The 23,777-nt window shown below is 41.0% G+C and overlaps 1 protein-coding gene across 29 annotated transcripts in view; it reads right to left on the minus strand.

Annotated features, from left to right (window-relative positions):
- The window catches only part of LOC106996136 (uncharacterized), an 83,153-nt gene that overhangs the window by 51,538 nt on the left and 7,838 nt on the right, over window positions 1-23,777 (minus strand). For 2 of the 29 annotated variants that reach the window (XR_013398009.1, XR_013398010.1), the window contains exons 2-4: window positions 20,050-20,252; window positions 18,117-18,254; window positions 16,314-16,425 (exon numbers count right to left, since the gene is read on the minus strand). Coding sequence is in view for 9 of the 29 variants with exons in the window: in XM_015129243.3 (XP_014984729.3) it covers window positions 5,574-5,736; window positions 16,314-16,425; window positions 18,117-18,230 (389 nt within the window). In the remaining 20 variants the exon portion in view is untranslated. Of the gene's footprint in view, window positions 1-372; window positions 524-3,099; window positions 5,737-16,313; window positions 16,426-18,116; window positions 18,255-20,049; window positions 20,253-20,342; window positions 20,430-23,777 lie in introns of those variants that run through there. The other 27 variants (XR_013398003.1, XR_003719223.2, XR_013398002.1 and 24 more) reach the window with 24 other exon arrangements.

Below are 23,777 nucleotides of genomic sequence, written 5' to 3' on the forward strand. Positions count from 1 at the left end.
AACACTTTCAGTCTTCTGTTCTTGTCTGATTTTGATATCAAGGTAATGCTAACCTAATAAGATGAGTTAGAGAGAATTTCTTCCCCTTCATTGTTTTGATATGGTTTGAGAACCGGTATTAACTTTTCTTTGACAGTTTGGTAGAATTTGACAGTAAAGTCATCCAGGCCTGGACTTTTCTTTGTTGGGAGACTTTTTATTACTGACTCAATCTCATTACACATTATTTATCTACTCAGGTTTTCTATTTTTTTGTTGATTCAATTTTGGTAGGTTTGTCCAGGAATTTATTCATTTCCTCTAGGTTTTCTAGTTTGTTAGTATAGTTGTGCACTGTTTCTGCAGTATTCCATCAGTTTTGGTGCAATTGTGTTTTGATTTTTGTTTCAACAACTCTAAAAAATGTCTTTTTAAAATTTTTATCTTGACCCAAACGTCATTCCAGAGCATGTTGTTTAATTTCCATGTATTTGTACAGTTTCAAAAGTTTCTCATGTTATTGAAATCTCATTTTCATTGTGGCCTGAAAACATATTTGATATGGTTTTGATTAAAAATTTGTTGAGACTTGTGTCCTGACATATGATCTATCTTAGAGAATGTTTCATGTGCTTTTAAGAAAAATATGCATTCTGTCATTGTTGGATGAAGGGTTCTGTAAATGTCTGTTAGATGCATTTGGTCTAATTTTCAGTTTAAATCTAATGTTACTTAATATTCTGTCAAGATGATATGTATAATGATGAAAGTGTGGTACTGAAGTTTTCAACTATTATGTATTGAAGTCTATCTCTTTAGATCTAATAATATTTCCTTTATATATTTGGATGGTCTGGTGTTGGGTGCCCATATATTTAAAATTGTTAAATTCTCTTGCTGAATTCATTCCTTTATCATTGCATACTGTCCTTCTTCTTTTACTGGTTTTGAATTAAAGTCTATCTTATGTTATATAAGTATAATTACTTCTACATGCTTTTGGTTTCTGTTCATAAGAAATTTTTTTCAAATCCTGCTTTAGGGATGTCAGATATTTTTAGTTATTCTTGTACTTTTCTGAAAATTGCAGCTGCCTGCTTAGACTTTTAAAAATATATATTTTTCCAAAAAGCACAAACATCAATTCATTACTACTTATGAAAACATTTCCCATGTATTGTTTTGTGGCACATCAGCATCTCATGAGAATTCTCAAGTGGAACACACTCCCATTCCCCAGTATATCAAAAGATAAAAATAATTTATAGAGTGTATTTTTATTTTATGTTTTACACAACTTGCTGAGTTAATAATACTCTGTTACAAAGAATAATACCTACAGAGGGCCAGAAATTATCATTTTTTCCATAGCATTAAGCTATATTGGTAGAATTATTTATTTGTATTAAGGTTTTTGGCTGCAATCACAATGTTTCCTCCTTAGACTTTTCCTGAATCCATAAAAATAATACATTTGAATTTCTCACTGAATCTAGAAGTTAATGAAGAAGATCTTAACGAAATGACTATGTGGCTAAATATTATTTGTTGCTTACACTTTAATGGTTTCTATTATCATTTTCAGTGGCCAAAATGTACGACCTGCTGGGTTTCTGCCATTATGAAGTAAAAGACATTTTTTAAACCTTAAGTTTTTCCATTTAATATACTTTGATATTTGAAAGTAATGTACAGTCTCTCTTTATTGGTCAAAGAGGCTGCCTATTTATATGCTTTACTCAAGCTTTCTAATAAAGTTATATAACATTATTCATGTATATTTTTTGTTATATGCCAAAGCAGTTGCTTTTTATGAAAATTTTAATATAAATATATAAATAAAAATGTGTGAACTTTATTCTTTCCAAGGAATCTTTGGGTTATTAAATTGAAATTCTAAGGTATTAACCTTATAAATAATACCTTAGAATTATACCTAGCATATTGTATATGCTAAGTGCTGGCAACTCTTATTCACAAAATTGTCTTTTATTCAAACAATTATTCAAATACAGTATTATTTTGTATTTTTATTAAAATTTATTATTTGACCTTCCTCAATTTTGCTAAAAAATTGGAGGTAGGCATATTCCGCCTTTATAAATTCCAAAGTGAAATGGCAGTTTCACGAATTTCCTTTAGATACAGTAACTCATTTTTATCAAACAGTAAATACATGTTTTAAACAGTAGTTATATTCTCTGTCCTATAACACAGAAAATTTTAAGTCATTCATTAACTGGGCTAAAGCCTTATTCTGTATTATTACTCCAGAGTTTTTTTGTTTTTCACTTGAGATGGAGTTTTACTCTTGTCACCCAGGCTGGAGTACAGTTGCATGATCTTGGCTCACTGCAACCTGCGCCTTCTGGGCTCAATTGATTCTCCTTCCTCAGCCTCCTGAGTAGCTGGAATTACAGGTGTCTATCACCATGCCTGGATTTTTATTTTTTTTATTTTTTTTTTTTTTAGTAGAGACTGGGTTTCACCATGTTGGGCAGGCTGCTCTAACTCCTGACCTTAGGTGATCCACTCACCTCAGTCTCCCAAAGTGCTGGGATTACAGGCATTAGCCACTAAGCCTGGCCACTCCAGAGTTTTTCATGTCAACTGCCGAGAAAATTCATTTTTACGGGGCCAGGTGTGGTGGTTCACACCTGTAATCCCAGCACTTTGGGAGACCAAGGTGGGTGAATCACCTGAGGTTGGGAGTTCGAGATCAGCCTGACCAATATAGAGAAACCCCGTCTCTACTAAAAATACAAAATTAGCTGGGCTTGGTGGTACATGCATGTAATCCCAGCTACTCGGGAGGCTGAGGCAGGAGAATCACTTGAACCCAGGAGGTGGAGGCTGTGGTGAGCCGAGATTGTGCCACTGCACTCCAGCCTAGGCAACAAGAGCGAAACTCTGCCTCAAAAAAAAACAACCAAAAAACAAAAAACAAAATTTTTATGGAATACTACAAAATAGAAACAAATGTTTCGATAGGTACAAACTATCAAAGTTAACTAAAAATAGATTATATAGACATATATGAAGAAACAAAATTTATAAATAATTACATGTTAAGAGAATATTAATTAAAATGTTTTGACATAAAGCTCAGTGACAAATTGCTTAAATGGTAAATTACATCAGCTTTTAATGAAGAATTAATGCAAATTATATACAAAAACTCCCAGCAATATAAGAAAAGGTAACATTTCCCAATCCATCTATTAGTTAGTATTAGCATGATAAAAAAAAATACAAAAAAATCCCAAGTAAAAAAACCATGAACCAATATGTTATATGAATATAGACACATAAATTATCAAAACTACTAACAAACTGAATCCAACAACATATAAAAAGGATTATATACTATGACAAAGTAAGATATTTTCAAAAATGCAATGTTGGCAAAATATTCAAAATTTAAAGTATTGCATAATATTACTTTAATAAAGGGGAAATGATTATTTTAACAGACATAGAAAAAGACTTAAGAAATCCAATATCAATTTGGAATAAGACTCACAGCTAACTACTAATATAGACATCTCAGTCCTGCTTAAAATCATCTATTAAAACCTAGAGCTAACATACATAATAGTAAAAGAATGAAAGCATTATTTATAAGCTTGGAAACAAGACAAGAATTTCGTATTAAACCAATTTAATCAACATTGTACTAGAGGTATTATCCAAGAAAATTATACTAGAAAAATAAGCAAAATTATCCAGATTAGCCAAAAAAAAAAAATTGTATTACACAATACATGCTCTTCTACATTAAAATGTGACAAATTCACTAAAAACTTAATAATTAACACCAGAAGTACAAGACACACATAAGTTCTTTACACTAAAATATTTTAAATGATGAAATAAAATATTTTAAATAATGAAATAAATTGAAGAAAAATTGAATAGATTGAGAGCCAGTCAATGTTTTGGGATAACAATATTTCGTATTTAGATAAAAATAACAAAACATTTACAGATTCAATTCAAATTCCCAACTACCTTTTAAAATAGAAACCAACAAGCTCTTTATAAAATATTAATGTCCAAAGAAAATCAAATATACACAACAAAATTTGAAAAATAATTCAATGGCTTATACTAAAAATATCCATTCTTATTACAATGTTACAGTAAATAAACAGTATAGTGCTATTATGAAGATAAATCTAGCCAGGCACAGTGGTTCATGCTTGTAATCCCAGCACTTTGGGAGGCTGAGGCGGGTTAATCATCTGAGTTCAGGAGTTCAAGACCAGCCTGGCCAACATGGTGAAACCTCTTCTCTACTAAAATGACAAAAAATTAGCTGGGCATGGTGGCGAACACCTATAATCCCAGTTACTCAGGAGGCTGAGGCAGGAGAATTGTTTGAACCTGGGAGGCAGAGGTTGGAGTGAGCTGAGATCATGCCACTGCACTCCAGCCTAAGCGACACAGCAAACTCCATCTCATAAAAAAAATAAAAAATAAAAAAAAGAGATTAAGTACACGAGTAGAATAAAACTGAAGGTCCATTAATAATCATATTAATTTGGTAAGCTTATTTTGTCAAAGATGCCAAGACATTTCAATAGGAAATAGACATTTTTGGTGAGTGGCAAGATGGCCGAATAGGAAAAGCTCCAGTCTGCAGTTCCCAGTAAGAGCAACGCAGAAGGCAGCTGCTTTCTGCATTTTTAACTGAGTTATCCGGCTCATCTCGTTGGGACTGGTTAGACAGTGGATACAGCCCACAGAGTGTGAGTCAAAGCAGGGTGGGGCATCACCTCACCCAGGAAGTGCAAGGGGTTGGGGAACTCCCTCCCCTAGCCAAGGGAAGCCCTGAGGAACAGTGCTGTGAGGAACGGTGCACTCCAGCCCAGATAGCACACTTTTCCCACAGTCTTCACAACCCTCAGACCAGGAGAATCCCTCCAGTGCCTATACTACCAGGGCCCTAGGTTTCAAGAACAAAACTGGGTGGCTGTTTGGGAAGACACTGAGCTAGCTGCAGGAGTATTTTTTCATCCCCCAGTGGCACCTGGAACACCAGCAAGACAGCACTGTTTATTCCCCTGGAAAGGGGGCTGAAGCCAGGAAGCTAAGTGATCTTTCTTAGCGGATCCCACCCCCACAAAGTCCAGGAAGCTAAGATCCACTGGCTTGAAATTCTCTCTGCCAGCACAGCAGTCTGAAGTCAACCTGGGATGCTCAAGCTTGGTGGGGAGAGGGGTATCTGTCATTACTGAGACTTGAGTAGGCGATTTTCTCCTCACAGTATAAGCTGCCAGTAAGTTTGAACTGGGTGGAGGCCACTACAGCTTAGCCTCTCTAGATTCCTCCTTTCTGGGCAGGGCATCTCTGAAAAAAAGGCAGCAGCCCCAGTCAGGGGCTTATAGGTCAACCTCCCATCTCCCTGTGACAGAGCACCTAGGGGACGGGAGGCTGTAGGAGCAACTTTAGCAGACTTAAACGTGCCTGTTTGCTGGCTCTGAAGAGAGTAGCTTATCTCCCAGCACAGCACTCGAGCTCTCCTTTAGGGATTCTCTGACTCCCATTCCTCCTGACTGGGAGACACCTCCCAGTAAAGGTCAACGGACACCTCACACAGGAGATCTCTGGCTGGCATCTGGCAGGTGCCCCTCTGGGAAGCAGTGAAGGAACAGGCAGCAATTTTTGCTGTTCTGCAGCCTGTGCTGGTGACACAGGCAAACAGGGCCTAAAGTGGACCTCCAGTAAACTCCAGCAGACCTGCTGCAGAGGGGCCTGTTAGAAGGAAAACAAACAGAAAGGAATAGTATCAACATCAACCAAAAGAACATCCACACAGAAACTCCATGCAAAGCTCACCAACGTCAAAGACCAAAGAAAGCTAAATCCACGAAGATGAGGAAAAACAGCGCAAAAAGGCTGCAAATTCCAAAAGCCAGAACGACTCTTCTCCTCCAAAAAAAACACAGCTCCTCACCAGCAAGGGAACAAAACTGGATGAAGAATGAGCTTGACAGACTGGCAGAAGGCTTCAGAAGGTGTGTAATAACAAACTCCTCTGAACTAAAGGAGGATGTTCTAACCCAATGCAAGGAAGCTTAGAACTTTGAAAAAAAAGGTTAGAATAATTGCTAACTAGAATAAACAGTTTAGAGACAAACATAAATGACTCCATCTTGCTTGGAGCTCCAATCACTCCGAGCTCTATCTTACGCCAAGCACCTTTTTCTCTGAGCTCCATATGCTCCAACCTAAACCTTGATAAGGACTCCACCTTGATCAGAGCTCTAACTGCTGTGAGGTCCATCTGCTCTGAGCTCCTTCTTGCTCATAGCTCCATCTGATCTGAGCTTCATGTTGCTCGGAGCTCCATGTGATCCGCCCCATCTTGCTCCAAGCACCATCTGCTCCGAGCATCATCTACTCCAAATTAAATCTTGACCGGAGCGCCATATTGCTTGGAGCTCCATCTGCTCTGAGTTCCATCTTAGTTGAAGTGCCATCACACTCAGAGCTCCATCTGCTCCGAGTTCCATCTCACTCAGAGCTCTATCTTGCTCAAAGTTTTATCTGCTTATGAGCTCCATCTGGCTTGTAGCTCCATCTGCTCAGAGCTCCAACTGCTCCGAGCTCCCTCATACTCCAGGCAACATCTGCTTCAACCTCTCTCTTGCTTTGAGCTCCATGTGCTCTGAGCTCCATTTCACTCGGAGCTCAAATAACTGCAAGCTCCACATGCTCCAAGCTCCATCTTGCTCAGAGCACCATCTTCTTAGAGCTCCAACTGCTCCAAGTTCCATCTTGCTCAGAGCTTTATCTACTCCAAGTGCTATATCTTGCTAAGAGGCCCAATCACTTCGAGCTTTGTCTTGCCTTTAACACCATCTTCAAGGTTCTCCATCTTGCTTGGAGCTCCATCTGCTCTGAGCTCCCTCTTGCTAAGCAGCATCTGCTCGGAGCTCTGTCTTGCTCTGAGCGACATCTGCTCTGAGCTCTATCTTGCTCAGACCTCCATCTGCTCTGAGCTCCATCTTGCTTGGAGGTCTAATCCCTTTGAGCTGCATCTTGCTCAGAGTACCATCTTCTCAGAGCACCGTCTGCTCGGAGCTTTGTCTACTCAGAGCTCCATTTGATCCAAGCTCCATCTTGCTCAGAACTCCTATCATTCCAACCTCCATCCTGCTCTGAGCACCATCTACTCCCAGCTCCATCTTGCTTCAAGCTCCAATCACTCTGAGCTCCATCTTGCCCTGAGCACCATCTGCTCAGAGATCCATCTTCTTTGGAGCTCCATTCACCTTGAGCTCCATCTTGCTCTGAGCTCCATGTTACTGTGAGCAACATCTTCTCCAAGCTTCATCTTGTTCAGAGCTCCATCTGCTCTGAGCTCCAGCTTGCTCAGAGCTCCAATCACTCTGAGCTCCATCTTGCCCTGGGCACCATCTGCTCAGAGATCCATCTTCTTTGGAGCTCCAATAACTTTGAGCTCCATTTTGCCCTGAGCACCAGCTGCATGGAGGTATACCTTGCTCTGAGGACCACCTGGTCAGAAAACCATCCTCTTCGGAGCTCCAATCACTTTGAGCTCCATTTTGCCCTGAGCGGCAGCTGCACGAAGCTCCATCTTGGTCTGAGGACCAACTGCTCAGAGGTCCATTTCACTGTGAGCAACATCTCTGAGTTCCATCTTGCTTGGAGATCCATCTGCTCTGAGTTCCAGCTTGCTAAGAGCTCCAATCACTCTGAGCTCCATCTTGCTCTGAGCACCATCTGCTTGGAGCTCCGTTTTATTCTAAGCAACATCTTTTCTGAGCTCCATCTGCTCGGAGCTCCAGCTTGCTCAGAACTCTAATCACTCTGAGCTCCATCTTACTGTGAGCATCATCTGCTTGGAGCTCCATCTTACTCTCTAAGCAACATCTTTTCTAAGCTCCATCTGCCCTGAGCTCCAGCTTGCTTGGAGCTCCAATCACTCTCAGCTCCATCTTGCTCGGATCACCATCTGCTTGGAGCTTCATCTTACTCTCTAAGCAACATCTTTTCCAAGCTCCATCTGCTCTGAGGTTCAGCTTGCTTGGAGTTCCAATTACTCTGGGCTCCATCTTGCTCTGAGTACCAACTGCTCGGAGCTCCATCTTACTCTAAGAAATATCTTTTCTGAGCTCCATCTGCTCCAAGCTCCAGCTTGCTCTGAGCCCCAGTCACACTGAGCTCCATCTTGCTCTGAGCACCATCTGCTTGGAGCTCCATCTTTAAGCAGTATCTTTTCCGAGCTCCAGTTTGCTCAGAGCTCCAATCACTCTGAGCTCCATCTTCCTCTGATCACCATCTGCTTGGAGTTCCATCTTACTCTCTAAGCAACATCTTTTTCGAGCTCCATCTGTTCTGAGCTCCAGCTTGCTTGGAGCTCCAATCACTCTGAGCTCCATCTTGCTCTGAGCACCATCTGCTCGGAGCTCCATCTTACTCTTTAAGCAACATCTTTTCGAAGCTCCATCTTCTCGGAGCTCCAATCACTCTGAGCTCCATTTTGCTTGGATCACCATCTGCTTGGAACTCCATCTTACTCTAAGCAACATCTTTTCTGAGCTCTAGCTTGCTAGAGTTCTAATCACTCTGAGCTCCATCTTGCTCTGAGCACCATTGGCTCAGAGCTCCATCTTATTCTAAGCAACATCTTTTTTGGGCACCAGATTGTTCAGAGCTCCAATCACTCTGAGCACCATCTTGCTCTGAGCACAATCTGCTCCAAGCTCCATCTTGCTCAGACCTCCAATGGCTCAGAACAATGTTGGGAGTGCCAATCACTCTGAGCTCAAGCTTGCTCTGAGCATCATCTTCTCTGAGCTCCATCTCACACTGAAAAACACCTGCTGCAAGCTCCATCTTGCTTGGAGCTCCTTCTTGCTCCAAGCTCTATCTACCCCAAGCTCCATCTTGCCCAGAGCTCCATCTGCTCCAAGCTCCATCTTGCTGGGAGCTCCAATCACTCCAAGCACCACCTTGATGTGAGCACCATCTGCATAGACATTCATCTTACTTGGAGCTCCATCTAGTCAGAGGTCCATCTACTCTGAGCTCTGTCTTGCTGGGAGTTCCAATCACTCCAACCTCCATCTTTTTGGGAGCTCCAATCACTTCCTGCTCCATTGTGCTCTGAGCACTATCTGGTCAGAGCTCATCTTACTTTGAACAACATGAGCTCTGAGCTCCACCTTGCTTGGAGCTGTAATCACTATGGGCTCCATTTGCTCTGAGCTCCAACTAACACCGAGCAACATCTCCTCCAAACTCCCTCTTGCTTAGAGCTCCTTTTCTGCCCTACCTGCTCTGAGCTGCATCTTGCTCACAGCTCCCATCACTCAGAGCAATGTTTAGAGTGCCAATCACTCCGAGCTCCCTCTTGCTCTTCTGAACACCATTTGCTCTGAGCTCCATCTTATACCAGCAACATCTGCTCCAAGTTCTATTTTGCTTGGAGCTCCTTCTTGCTCAGAGGTCTGTCTGATCTGTGAACTCCATCTTGTTCTGAGCTCCAATCACTCCAAGCTCCATCTTGCTCTGAGCGCCATCTGTTTGAGGCTGCATCTGCTCCAAGCTCCATCTTGCTTAGAGCGCCCATCACTCTGACCTCCATTTTGCGCTGAGTACCATCTGCTCAGAGCTCCATCTACTCAGAATTCCATTTGCTCCAAGTTCCATCTTTCTCAGAGCTCCAATCACTCCAAACTCCATCTTTCTCTGAGCATCCTCTGCTCAGAGCTCCATTTGCTCAGAGCTCCAATCACTCTGAGCTCCATCTTGCTCTGAGCACCATCTGCTCTGAGCTCCATCTGAAATCAAGCAACATTTGCTCCAAGCTCCATCTTGCTTAGAGCTCCTTCTTGCTCAGAACTTCATCTGCTCCAAGCTCCATCTTGCTCAGAGATCCATCTGCTCCAAGCTCCATCTTGCTGAGAGCTCCAATCACTTCTAGCTTCGTTTTGCTCTGAGCACCACCTGCTCAAGCTCCATCTTACTATGAGCAACATGTTTTCTGAGCTACATCTTGCTCAGAGCTGCATCTGCCCCATTGTGCTCGAAGCTCCAATCACTGCGAGCTCAATCTTGCTCCAAGTACCAACTGCTCAGAGCTCCAATCCTTTAGAGCAATGTTTTTAAGTTCCAATCACTCCAAGCGCCATGTTGCTCTGAGCTCCCGTCTTACACCGAGTAACATCTGCTCCAAGTTCCATCTTGCTTGGAACTTATTTTTGTTCAGAGCGCTATCTGCTCTGAGCTCCATCTTCCCTGAGCTCCATCTTGCTTGGAGCTCTAATCACGCTGAGCTCCATCTTGCTCTGAGCACCATCTGCTCTGAGCTGCATCTAAAACCGAGCAACATCTGCTCCAAGTTCCATCTTGCTTAGAGCTCCTTCTTGCTCAGAGATTCATCTTGCTCAGAGTCCCAATTGCTCAGAGCAATGTTCACAGTTCCAATCACTCCAAGCTCCATCTTGCTCTGAGCTCCATCTTACACCAAGCAACATCTGCTCCAAGCTCCATCTTGCTTGGAGGTACTTCCTGCTCAAAGCTCTATCTCCTCCTAGCTCCATCTTGCTCAGAGCTCCAATCACTCCAAGCTCTATCGTGCTCTCGGCACCATCTGCACAGAGCTTCATCTTTCTTGGAATTCTAATCATTCTATGCTCCATCTTGCTGTGAGCACCATCTGCTTGGAGCTCCATCTTGGTCTGAGTACGATCTGCTTGGATCTCCATCTTACTGTGAGCAACATCTTCTGTGAGCTCCATCTGTTCCGACCTCCAATCACTCTGACAGGCTCCATCTTGCTAGGAGCACCATATGCTCAGAGCTCATCTTACTTTGAGCACCATCTACTCCGAGCTTCATCCTGCTCAGAGCTCCATCTATTCTGAGCTCCATCTCGCTCTGGGCACAATATGCTCAGAGCTCCATCTGTTCTGAGCTCCATCTTGCTCATAGTTCTAATCACTCTGAGCTCCAGTTTGCTCTGAGCACCATCTGCTCTAAGCCCCATCTGCTCGGACGGAGTTCCATTTGCTCCAAGCTCCGTCTTGCTCAGCGCTTCAAGTACTCTGACCTCCATCTTGCTCTGAGCACCATCTGCTCAAACCTACTTCTTGGAGCTCCAGTCACTGAGCTCCATCTTGCTCTGAGCACCATCTGCTTTGAGCTCAATCTTCTCTGAGCTCCATCTTGCTAAGAGCTCCAATCACTTTGAGCTCCATTTTGCTCTGAGCGCCATCTACTCGGTGTTACACCTTGTTCTAGGCACCATCTGCTTGGAGCTCCATCTTACTGTGAGCAACATCTTCTCTGAGCTCCACCTTACTGAGAGCTCCATCTGCTCTGAGCTCTAGCTTGCTTGGAGTTCCAATCATTCTGAGCTCTCTCTTGCTCTGAGTACCATCTGCTTGGAACTCCGTCTTACCCTGAGCAACATCTGCTACGAGTTCCATGTTGCTCAAAGCTCCATCTTCTCCAAGATCCATCTTGCTCAGAGCTATATCTAAAATCAAGCAATATTTGCACCAAAGTCCCATCTTGCTTAGAGCTCCTTATTGCTCAGCCTTCCATCTGCTCTGAGGACCATCTTGTTCAGAGATCCATCTTGCTTAGAGCTCCAACTGCTCAAAGCAATGTTCGGAGTTCCAGTGAGTCCAAGCTTTATCTTGCTCTGAGCTCCATCTTACACAGAGAAACATCGGCTCCAAGCTCCACCTTGCTTGGAGCTCCTTCTTGTCTGAACTCTGTCTTCTCTGAGTTCCAATCACCCCATGCTCCATCTTGCTTTGAACTCCATCTGCTCAGAGCTCCATCTGCACCAAGCTCTATTTTGCTCGGACCTCCAATCACTCTAACCTCTATCTCGCTCTGAGCACCATCTGCTCTGAGCTCCACCTTGCTCAGAGCTCCAATCACTCCGAGCTCCATCTTGCTCTGAGCACCATCTGCTCTGAGCTCCATCTTGCTCTGAGACCATATGCTTGGAGCTCCATCTTACTCTGACAACATCTGCTCCTAGCTTCATATTGCTCAGAGCTCCATCTCTCCTCTGGAGCTCCATCTGCTCTGAGCTCAACATGCTTGGAGCTCATCTTGCTCAGAGGTCCATCTTGCTGTGAGCACCATCTGCTCCATGTGTTTACTGCAGCACTATTCACAATAGGAAAGACATGGAACCAATCTATATGTCCATCAGTGATAGACTGGAAAAAGAAAATGTGCTACATATACACCATGGAATACTATGCAGCCATAAAAAGGTATAAGATCAAGTCCTCTGCAGAGACATGGATGAAGCTGGAAGCCATGACCCTCAGCAAACTAACACAGGAACAGAAAACCAAACACTGCATATTCTCACTCATAAGTGGGAGCTGAACAATAAGAACACATTTTACTACTATTACATCCTCTGAAGATGGTCTGTTTCTCTTAACAAAGGATATCTATACTTTGTAATTTTTTTCTCTCTCTAAAGGATTGTGGCTTCTCCTGTCTGTGCCATTTTAGGGTACAGGCTGACTACCTCACCTTGAAATGACCCACTCCATGTCCACACATGGTTGGTCCCTCCTATAAACTGTTTGTTACCACCCGTGGGTCCACTTGAGGGGAGGTGACCTCACAGAGTACTGCACCAGGAAAATCACCAACTGAAAGAATTGCTGAAACAATGTGTGTGTCTGGTTATTTCAAAGAATAAATATAAGTCAGTTGAAGGTGATAAGGTCGGTAACATCTTGAGGTGATAAAATGTCAGTAACATCTTAGATGACCAAGACTAATCCTGTGGGGCCCAAGAACATATTACAATATGGATTATCCCAGCAAAAGTATCACCTATAAGACAACAGCAAAAGACACTCAGGCTCAAATGTTAAATGTCCTCTCTTGATGTGTGAAAGCACACGACCAACAGGAGGCAAAAACATCAGGGAGACAAAGGTTTTGCTGCATATCTGTGGGCTTCAGTCTCCAGTGAGATACTTAGAGCCTACATCTCCTCTGTTACCACTGCTGCTTTTATTGTACAGCACATTTCCATATATGTTTAATTCTATTTTTTGAATTCTATACTTCATTGTTCTCTCAGTCATGAATCAACATCTCACTTTCAATTTCCAAGTATTTACAATACATGAAAATAAAAGTTATTTTATTTTTTATTTTTTGAGATGGAGTCTCCCTCTGTCACCCAGGCTGGAGCGCAGTGGCACAACGTCAGCTCACTGCAAGCTAGGCCTCCCAGGTTCATGCCATTCTCCTGCCTCAGCATCCCAAGTAGCTGAGACTACAGGCACCAGCCACCATGCCTGGCTAATTTTTTGTATTTTTAGTAGAGATGGGATTTCACCGTGTTAGCCAGGATGGTCTCGATCTGACCTCGTGATCTAGGCTTGCCTTGGCCTCCCAAAGTGCTGGGATTACAAGCGTGAGCCACCGCGCCTGGTCTGAAAAGTTATTTTTTATATTCAGACTTTCATGCATATTTTTATTTATTCTTCTTTACAATGAATTTTCTAATCTCCAGAGCACAATCAGATAGTAGCTATATTGCAGTAAAGCTCAATTTATCAACTGATTAAACAATCATTGACCTCTTCATACTGTTAAATATACTTTTCTAAAATTGTGGGGTTTTTTATTTGTACAAATCCATTTAATATTTTATACATTTTTACAGCAATTCTAATTTGGTTAAATTTTTAAAATATACTGTGCTGTAGAATCCTGACAACGTCTTTTTACATCCATGATGATGAACACATGGCATTCTCATCAACTCTATGAATGTGCTTAATAGTATTAGTGGATTCCCTAATGCTGAACCTCACTTGCGCTCCTGCCACAAAGGATGTCTGGTCATGCTACAATATCCTAATGTGTTGATACAATGGCTTCTAATATTTGTAAATTGTACTTTTACATCCATATGTCCTATTTGTCTGTGGCATTCTGCGTGTCTCAATCCAGTTAATGATCTTATATCACCCCAAAATTTTGGGGGTAATGTTTAACTACTTTATAACTCTTACACAGTTTAAGTGACATTTGTTTACCTTTCTTTTTTATTTTTTATTTTTTTTTGAGATGGCATCTCGCTCTGTCCCCGAGACTGGAGTGCAATGGCATGATCTCGGCTCACTGCAACCTCCGCCTCTGGGATTGAAGCTATTCTCCTGCCTCAGTCTCCCGAGTAGCTGGGACTACAGGCGCACACCACCACGCCTGGCTAATTTTTGTATTTTTAGTAAAGACAGGGTTTCACCATGTGGACCAGGCTGGTCTCAAGCTCTGGACCTCAGGTGATCTGCCTGCCTCGGCCTCCCAAAGTGCCAGGATTACAGGCATGAGCCACCGTGCCTGGCCTACTGAAACTTTTTATACTGGAACTTACTTGTGTATTAGAGCGCTCTTTTGATAAATATCTCTCTGATTTCTATTATTTCATTAACGTTTACCCCTGTTGATTCTAAATTGATGAACCACCTGACTGGTACTGTGTTCGTAATATCGTTAATCACAGCAAAAGTAGGTATTCTTTTAGAAAATCAAGGTTGAAAGCTTAAACACACACACACACACACACACACACACACACACACAAAGGGAACAAAATAAAACTTAACACCGATCCTCTCCATCCATTAATGGCATAAACACAGAAAGATAACCAAACAGACTAAATGAGAGAGCCAGATAATCAGACCAAAATTATATAGAGTAAACACATTTTTTAGAAACACACCAAAGGCACCCAGGTTGAGAAACTTGGATAGTCACATGCAAAGGACTAAAGACCCTTATGTTGCACGAGACACAAACATCAACACAAAATAAACTGAACACCTAAGTCTAATCCTGAAACCAAAAAAAACTCCTAGGAAAAAACATAGGGTGACTGTCTATTTTGGGGAAACCTGAATCTGTGCACACCAGTTGCAAAAAGAAAAAATTAAGGAGAATATAATGATAAATAATACGATAGCTTCGCCATCTCTCTTATTTCCCAATGGGACACAGAAATCACTGCTAACAAAAGCAAATATAAACATGTTAGACAAGGGACAACTTTAAAATTTCTAAACAAGGAGAAAACAATGAACCCAAAGAAAAGGCATCCTGCAGATTGGAATAAAATTACGGAAAATCATGTATCTGAAAGGAACTGTTATCTAACATACACAAGAGACTAAAGGTACTAAGTGGGCAAAAAGACAAAACAACTAAAAACTATATTTATCCAAACAATCTGCTACTGGAATAAAAATATAAAGGCTACCCAATGGACGGAATGAGGGAGTCCCATATGCCACCCAAATGTATATACAGGGAACACATTTTTCAAAATAACAAAAAAAGGCACAATGGGAAAAGGAAAGTCTGTTCAATAAACAATTTTGAGCAAACTGGATAACCACATGAAAAACAGTGAAATAGGACAAAAGTCAAGGTAAATTACACTGAAGTCCTAAACTAAACCTTGAAACCACTTACTTCTCTCAGGAAAACACAGAGTGAGAGTATACTTTAGAAGACTAATCTACACACACAAGTTGCAAAATGTAAAATACAAAAAGAAAAATAAAAGAAAAATTAGAAGAAAAAAACCCATAGACAATGCCATGGTTTGGCAATCTTTTTCACTGTTTTTAATTGCACACACAAATCACCACTAATATATAAACATGTGGGACTATGGAAAACATTGGCTCTTATGTAGTGAAAAGGAAACAATGAACCAGAAGAGAAAGCATCTCACAGATTGAAAGAAAACTAGGGAAAATCCTATCTTTGAAAGGGGTCATTATAAAACATGTGTAAGAAACTAACAGTACCATGTGAGGGAAAAACAAAAAGAAACAAAAACAAATACCCAAGTTAAGTCTGGGCAAATGACCTGAATAGATATGTCTGAAAAGTAGATGTGAAATTGACTCACAGGTAAAAGAAAAGCTTCTCCAAAGCTCTAATCCTCACAAGAATGTCAAGGAAAACCACACTGAGATACCACTTCCATCCACATAGAATGAATGTTACCGAAAACAAAAAAATAAATAAATGAATAAAAGTTTGAAAAGGAAACCACCAGTATAGACTTGCAGAAACTCTTCTCATACACTATTGGTGGGAATGTCTATTTGTACACAGACTAGGAAAAACAGCTGGAAGCTCCTCAAACAAAGTAAAAACACCATTTCATCTAGCCACCCACCACTGGCTGTACATTTACAGCCAATGAAATTCCTATGTGGAAGAGCTACCCGCCTTGCCCTGTATACTGTAGTACTCATAATAGCCAAGATAGGAAATACACCTACCTTTTCATCCATTGATGAAGGGATGAGGAAACTGCAATGTTCATCCAGAACGGAATATTCTTCAACCATAGAAATGGGTGAAATCTAGTCATTTGCAGCCATGTGGAAAAACCTGGGGGACATTATGTTAAATGAAATGAGCCAGGCAGAGAAAGGCATATACTGCATAATCTCACGCATATGGAATCTAAAACACACGCATGTGGAATCTAAAATACTTGACCTCATAGAAGTACAAAGTTCAACAGTGGTTACCAGAGGCTGGGGAGAAGAGGGGGCCTGGGCAGGGATTGGTGATGGGTACAAAGTTACACTTAGAAAACTGAGATCAATCCGGCCCTTCTCTTCTATAGCAGGGTGACTAGGGTTAATATTGTAGCGAATTTTTCAAATAGCTGGAAAGGATGCTGAATATCCTCTCCATAGTCAAGTAACACTTAGAGGACTTCATAGACGCTAAATACTGTGATTTGATCAATATGCTAGGTGTACCTATATCAAAATGGCTCCTGCACCCTCTAGTTATATACATACACTCTAGGGCGATTTCTTTAAAAAAAAAAAAAAAAGATGCCAATGATGCTAAAATTCACATGGAACCATGAAACATCCTGAATTTCTAAAACAATCCTGGAAATACAAAGCACATGGGATGCATCACTGTCCTCCATTTCAAAATATATTGAAAAGCTAGTTATCTAAACAATAGATGACTGGCATTAAGTAAGAAACCCAAACCAACAGACAGAATAAGGGAGCTCAATCACAAACCCAAATTCCTAGGTAGTGTACACATTTTGTAAAAGAACACCAAAAAACACAATGAAGAAAGGGGAATCTGTTTAATAAATTGTTTTGAAAATTGGATATTCCTATGTAAAATAATAAAATAGGACCCCTGTTGTATAAAAGCCACAACAATCAACTCAAATGAATTAGAAACTCATACACAAAACTTGAAAGCATCAAGCTCCTCCAATGAGAAGACATACGATGTGGGTATATTTAGGTCAGCGTGGATCTGTGTTCACAGTATGCCAAAACAAAACAAAAAATACAGGGGGAAAACTCATGGGTGATGGATTAGTTTGGTTATAATTTGATTTTCTTCATCAGTCACCTACATCACAGGGAACCAAGAAAACAGACACATGTGGGACTCATCACACTCTAGAGTTTGTGCCCAAGCAGATTAAAAAAAAAAAATGAAAAAAAATTAAAAATTATCCTGAAGTTTACAAGAAAGGTTCAGCAAACACACATCTGAAAAAAGATTGTCTTCAAAATGTCTAAGCAACTAACATTACTTACCAGCAAAAACACAAAAGAGAAACTAATAACCAAACAAAATGGGGCAAAATAACCTGAATAGACATTTCTGCAAAGAAGACATAACATTGAAAACAAGTTTTTAAAACTTGGATAACATCACAAATGATGAGAAAGATGTAAATCAAAACAGCACACATATCATCTCACTATAATTCAAATGGATGTTACCAAAGCGATAAAATATATTAAAAGAGACAAAAATGCTGGTGTAAATTTCCAGAAAGGAACTCATTTGATAAGAATGTTAATTAGTGTACATACTACAGAAACCAGTGGGAGGTTCCTCCAAAAATTAAACCTACAACTACCACTGCAGTGGTAGTTCTAACAATTCAACTACTAGAATTCACTAATAATTCTACTACTAAGTACACTTTCAGTGCAAAAGAAATCAGTCCATGCAAGAGATATCTGCCATCCTATGTGGACTGCAGCACTATTCACAATTGCCAAGATAAAGGATAAACTTACCTGTCCATCCACAGATGAAGGGATAAAGTAACTGTGGTGGATGTACACGAATAGAATATTCTTCAGCCAGAAAAACAGAATGAAATTTCATCATTTGGAGCCACACTGTTGAACCTGGAGGACATCATGGTAAATGACCTAAGCCAGGCAGAGAAAGAAAAACTTTGCCACATCTCACTCACGTAGAATCCAAAATAAAAGTCTTTATTGCATAGATCTAGAGAACACAATAGTGGCTACTAGATATTGGGGGGAAGAGGGGGCATGGGCAGGGATCAGAAATAGGTGCAAAGTTACACTTAGATGAATGAGATGTTCCTCTCTGTTCCACAGTACAGTGACTAGAGGTTAACACAACATTATACCTTTTTCACAAAATCTGGAAAAAAAGATTCCAAATGTTTTCACCACAAAGAAATTAACAACTGTTTGTGATAATACAGACTCTTGCAAATGCAAGATTCCAAATTGTTTTCACCACAAAGAAATGAACAACTGTTTGTGACAACAGAGACTCTAAATATCCTGATTTTACCATTCCTCTGTGTCTGCATTAACCAAAACGCCCCATTCTAACTTCCCCCATTGTATAACTTTACTATGTGGCCAACCTTTTGAAAAATATGTAAATACGCAAGGCTAAAATTCATATGGACCACAAAACACCCTGAATTTCCAAAGCAATCCTGAGAAATCCAAACTACATCAGTTGTGTCACACTTCCCGATTTTAAATTTCATTGAAAAGCTAAGGACCCCATTACACACAGAGCAGTGGAACAGATTAGAGAACCCCGACGTAAACCTGCACCCCAAACAGCATCTGATCTTCAACAAAATCCACACAACTAAGCTTTGGAGAAAGGACTCCCTCCTCTCAATAGATGGCGCTGGGATAAATGTCTAGCCAGTTGCAGAAGAAAAACTGGCGGGCCCCTGTGTCTCATCATGTGCAGAAATTAACTCAAGATGAATGAAATATGTAAATGCAAGACCTCAAACTATGAAAAGCCTGCAAGAGAACCTAGGAAATACCCTTCTTCAGAGGATTTGGCAGAGCATGGATATGCCTAAGTCCCCAAAAGCAAGTGCAACTAAAACAATTATTGACAAGTAGGACCTAATATACAAAAGAGCTGCTGCACAGCAGAATAAATTACCAACAGAGTAAACAGACAGCCTACACAACGGGAGAAAATGTTCCCACATATGCACCTGATGAAGTCTAATATCGAGAATGTACCTCAAATATGTTAAGTAAATAAATCAGCAAAACAAAAACTCAATGAAGAAAAAGGGCAAGGGGCATGAAAACACGCCATCTCAAAGGTTTACAGCTACCAACGGACAGGACAACATTTCTCTACCTCAGTAATCATCAGAAAAATGCAAAGCAAAAGGTCCATGAGATAGCATTTTACATTTGTCAGAATGAAAATTATGACACAGTCCACAAGAATGAATGCCGGTGAGGCAGGGGAGGAGAGGGATGCTGGTCTGCTGTTGGTGGAAATGCAAACCAGTTCAGACACCATGGAAAGCAATGTGGGGATTTCTCAAATAATTTTCTCCACATCACTAATCCTCACAAAAATGTCCATGAAAACCACACCAAGATTCCATCTCATTCCTCTCAGAATGAATACTATCAAAAACAAACAAAACAAAATGTTTGAAGGTGATAGCCAGTATAAATTTACAGAAGGGTAACCTCTTACACGCTATTGGTGGGTTTGTAAATTAGTATATACACTATGAAAAAACAGCTAGAGGTTCCTGAAAAAATTCACAGTAGAACTACCATGTCAGCTTGCAGCCCCCACCACTGGTTCCACATTTGAAGCAGTTGAAATCCCTAGGTTGAAGAGAACTATCTGCCTTCCCATGGGTACTAAAGCACTTGTAGCTGTGACCAAGGTACAGAACCAACCTACCTGTCCGTACACAGCTGCAGGGATGAAGAAACTGCTGTACAGATGCACCACGAAATATGTTTCAGCCACAAAGCTTTGGGAAGTCCTGCCATCTGCAGCCACATAAAGAAATCTGGAGAACATCAGGTCTAAAAAATGAGCCTGGTAGAGAAAGTCCCATGCCATGTGATCGCAGGCATGTAGACTGAAAAAAGTTTTGTCTCCTAGAAGTAGAAAGTTCAATAGGGGTTACCAGAGGCTGCCGGGGAGGTGGAGGGGGTCTGGGAAGGAATCAGTAATGGGTACAAACTTACTCTCAGAAAACAGTAATCAATTCTGGTCTTCCATTCCACAGCAGGGTGACTAGCCTTAACACTAATGTATCATATGTTTCAAAGTAGCTAGAAGGAAAGATTCTGAATATTGTTACCACTCAAAAAATATTAACTATATGAGGTATAGAGATGTTAAATAACCCGACTTTATCATTACTCAACATATACATGTATCAAAATCTTCCTTGTACCCTCTAAATATATACATTTAGTATATAGCAAATAGTGTTTTAAGAAATATAAAGAAACAATGCCAAAATTTATGCAGAAATGTGAAACACCCTGAATTTCCAAAGCTATCCTGAGAAATACAAACCATACAGGATGCATCACATTCCCTGAGTTCTAATTAAATGAAAATCCCTAGTTAACCAACCCATATGTTACTGGCATACACAGAGAAACACAGACCAATAAGCAAAATGAGGACACTCAATAATAAATTTATATAGAGTGAACACATTTTTCAAAACACCACCAAAATGACACAATGGAAAAGGTTTCAAAAACTAGATATCCATATGCAAAAGAAAAATACAAGACTCTTATGGTACTAAATACACAATAATCAACTCAAAAGGATTAATGATTATACACAAAACTTGGAACCATAAAGTTACTATAAAGACAACCTCAGGTGTGCATATACTTAGGGATGTGCATATACTCGGATGTATGCTCACTTTTTGCTCATGTATGCAAAAAGTAACAAAAATACAAGGGAAAAAAATAATTGACAATGAACTCCTTTGCTGATTTTTTTTTCCTTGATTAGTAAACAACAGCACAGCTAACCAAGAAATTATACACATTTGGGACCACGTCAAACCAAAGAGTTTGGGCCCAGCAAAGGAAACAATGAACACAATGAAAAAGTATACTAAAAATTATAAGAAAAGTTTGGGCAGACAGAAGACAGGTGATTTCTGCATTTTTAACTGAGGTACGGGGTTCATCTCACTAGGGAGTGCGGGACAATCAGTGCTGGTCAGCTGCTGCAGCCAGAGCAGCGAGAGCTGAAGCAGGGCGAGGCATCGCCTCACCTGGGAAGCGCAAGGGGGAAGGGAATCCCTTTTCCTAGCCAGGGGAACTGAGACACACAACACCTGGAAAATCTGGTAACTCCCACCCCAATACTGCACTCTACCAAGGATCTTAGCAAACAGGCACACCAGGAGATTGTATCCCACAACTGGCTGGGAGGGTCCCATGCCCATGGAGCCTCCCTCAATGCTAGCACAGCAGTCTGCAATCTCGCGGCAAGGCAGCAGCAAGGCTGGGGGAGGGTCGCCCGCCATTGCTGAGGCTTAAGTAGATAAAGCCACTGGGAAGCTCAAATTCGATGGAGCTCACAGCAGCTCAAGGAGTCCTGCCTGTCTCTGTAGACTCCACCTCTGGGGACAGGGCACAGCTAAACAACAACAACAACAGCAGCTGAAACCTCTGCAGACGCAAACGACTCTGTCTGACAGCTTTGAAGAGAGCAGTGGATCTCCCAACACGGAAGATGAGATCTGAGAACGGACAGACTGCCTGCTCAAGTGGGTTCCTGACCCCTGAGTAGCCTAACTGGGAGACATCCCCCACTAGGGGCAGACCAACACCCCACACCTCACATGGTGGAGTACACCCCTGAGAGGAAGCTTCCAAAGCAAGAATCAGACAGGTACACTCACTGTTCAGCAATATTCTATCTTCTGCAGCCTCTGCTGCTGACACCCAGGCAAACAGGGTCTGGAGTGGACTTCAAGCAATCTCCAACAGACCTACAGCTGAGGGTCCTGACTGTTAGAAGGAAAACTAACAAAAAGGAAGGACACCCACACCAAAACCCCATCAGTACGTCACCATCATCAAAGATCAGAGGCAGATAAAACCACAAAGATGGGGAAAAAGCAGGGCAGAAAAGCTGGAAATTCAAACAATAAGAGCGCATTGCCCCCTGCAAAGGAACGCAGCTCATCGCCAGCAACGGATCAAAGCTGGACGGAGAATGACTTTGATGAGATGAGAGAAGGCGGCTCCAGTCCATCAAACTTCTCAGAACTAAAGAAGGAATTACATACCCAGCGCAAAGAAACTAAAAATCTTGAAAAAAGAGTGGAAGAATTGATAACTAGAATAATTAATACAGAGAAGGCCATAAACAAATTGACAGAGATGAAAACCATGACACGAGAAATACGTGACAAATGCACAAGCTTCAGTAACCGACTCGATCAACTGGAAGAAAGAGTATCAGCGATTGAGGATCAAATGAATGAAATGAAGCGAGAAGAGGAACCTAAAGAAAAAAGAAGAAAAAGAAATGAACAAAGCCTGCAAGAAGTATGGGACTATGTAAAAAGACCAAATCTACGTCTGATTGGGGTGCCTGAAAGTGAGGGGGAAAATGGAACCAAGTTGGAAAACACTCTGCAGGATATCATCCAGGAGAACTTCCCCCATCTAGTAGGGCAGGCCAACATTCAAATCCAGGAAATACAGAGAACGCCACAAAGATACTCCTCGAGAAGAGCAACTCCAAGACACATAATTGCCAGATTCACCAAACTTGAAATGAAGGAAAAAATTTTAAGGGCAGCCAGAGAGAAAGGTCGGGTTACCCACAAAGGGAAGCCCATCAGACTAACAGCAGATCTCTCAGCAGAAACTCTACAAGCCAGAAGAGAGTGGGGGCCAATATTCAGCATTCTTAAAGAAAAGAATTTTAAACACAGAATTTCATATCCAGCCAAACTAAGTTTCATAAGTGAAGGAGAAATAAAATCCTTTACAGATAAGCAAATGCTTAGAAATTCTGTCACCACCAGGCCTACCTTACAAGAGACCCTGAAGGAAGCACTAAACATGGAAAGGAACAACCGGTACCAGCCATTGCAAAAACATGCCAAAATGTAAAGACCATCGAAGCTAGGAAGAAACTGCATCAACTAATGAGCAAAATAACCAGTTAATATCATAATGGCAGGATTAAGTTCACACATAACAATATTAACCTTAAATGTAAATAGACTAAATGTTCCAATGAAAAGACACAGACTGGCAAACTGGATAAAGAGTCAAGACCCATCAGTCTGCTGTATTCAGGAGACCCATCTCACATGCAGAGACATACATAGACTCAAAATAAAGGGATGGAGGAAGATCTACCAAGCAAATGGAGAACAAAAAAAAGCAGGGGTTGCAATACTAGTCTCTGATAAAATAGACTTTAAACCATCAAAGATTAAAAGAGACAAAGAAGGCCATTACATAATGCTAAAGGGATCAATTCAACAGGAAGAGCTAAGTACCCTAAATATATATGCACCCAATACAGGAGCACCCAGATTCATAAAGCAAGTCCTTAGAGACTTACAAAGAGACTTAGACTCCCATACAATAATAATGGGAGACTTCAACACCCCACTG

Source organism: Macaca mulatta, chromosome 9 (genome assembly GCF_049350105.2).
Source record: "Macaca mulatta isolate MMU2019108-1 chromosome 9, T2T-MMU8v2.0, whole genome shotgun sequence".
Taxonomy (NCBI): Eukaryota; Metazoa; Chordata; class Mammalia; order Primates; family Cercopithecidae; genus Macaca; species Macaca mulatta.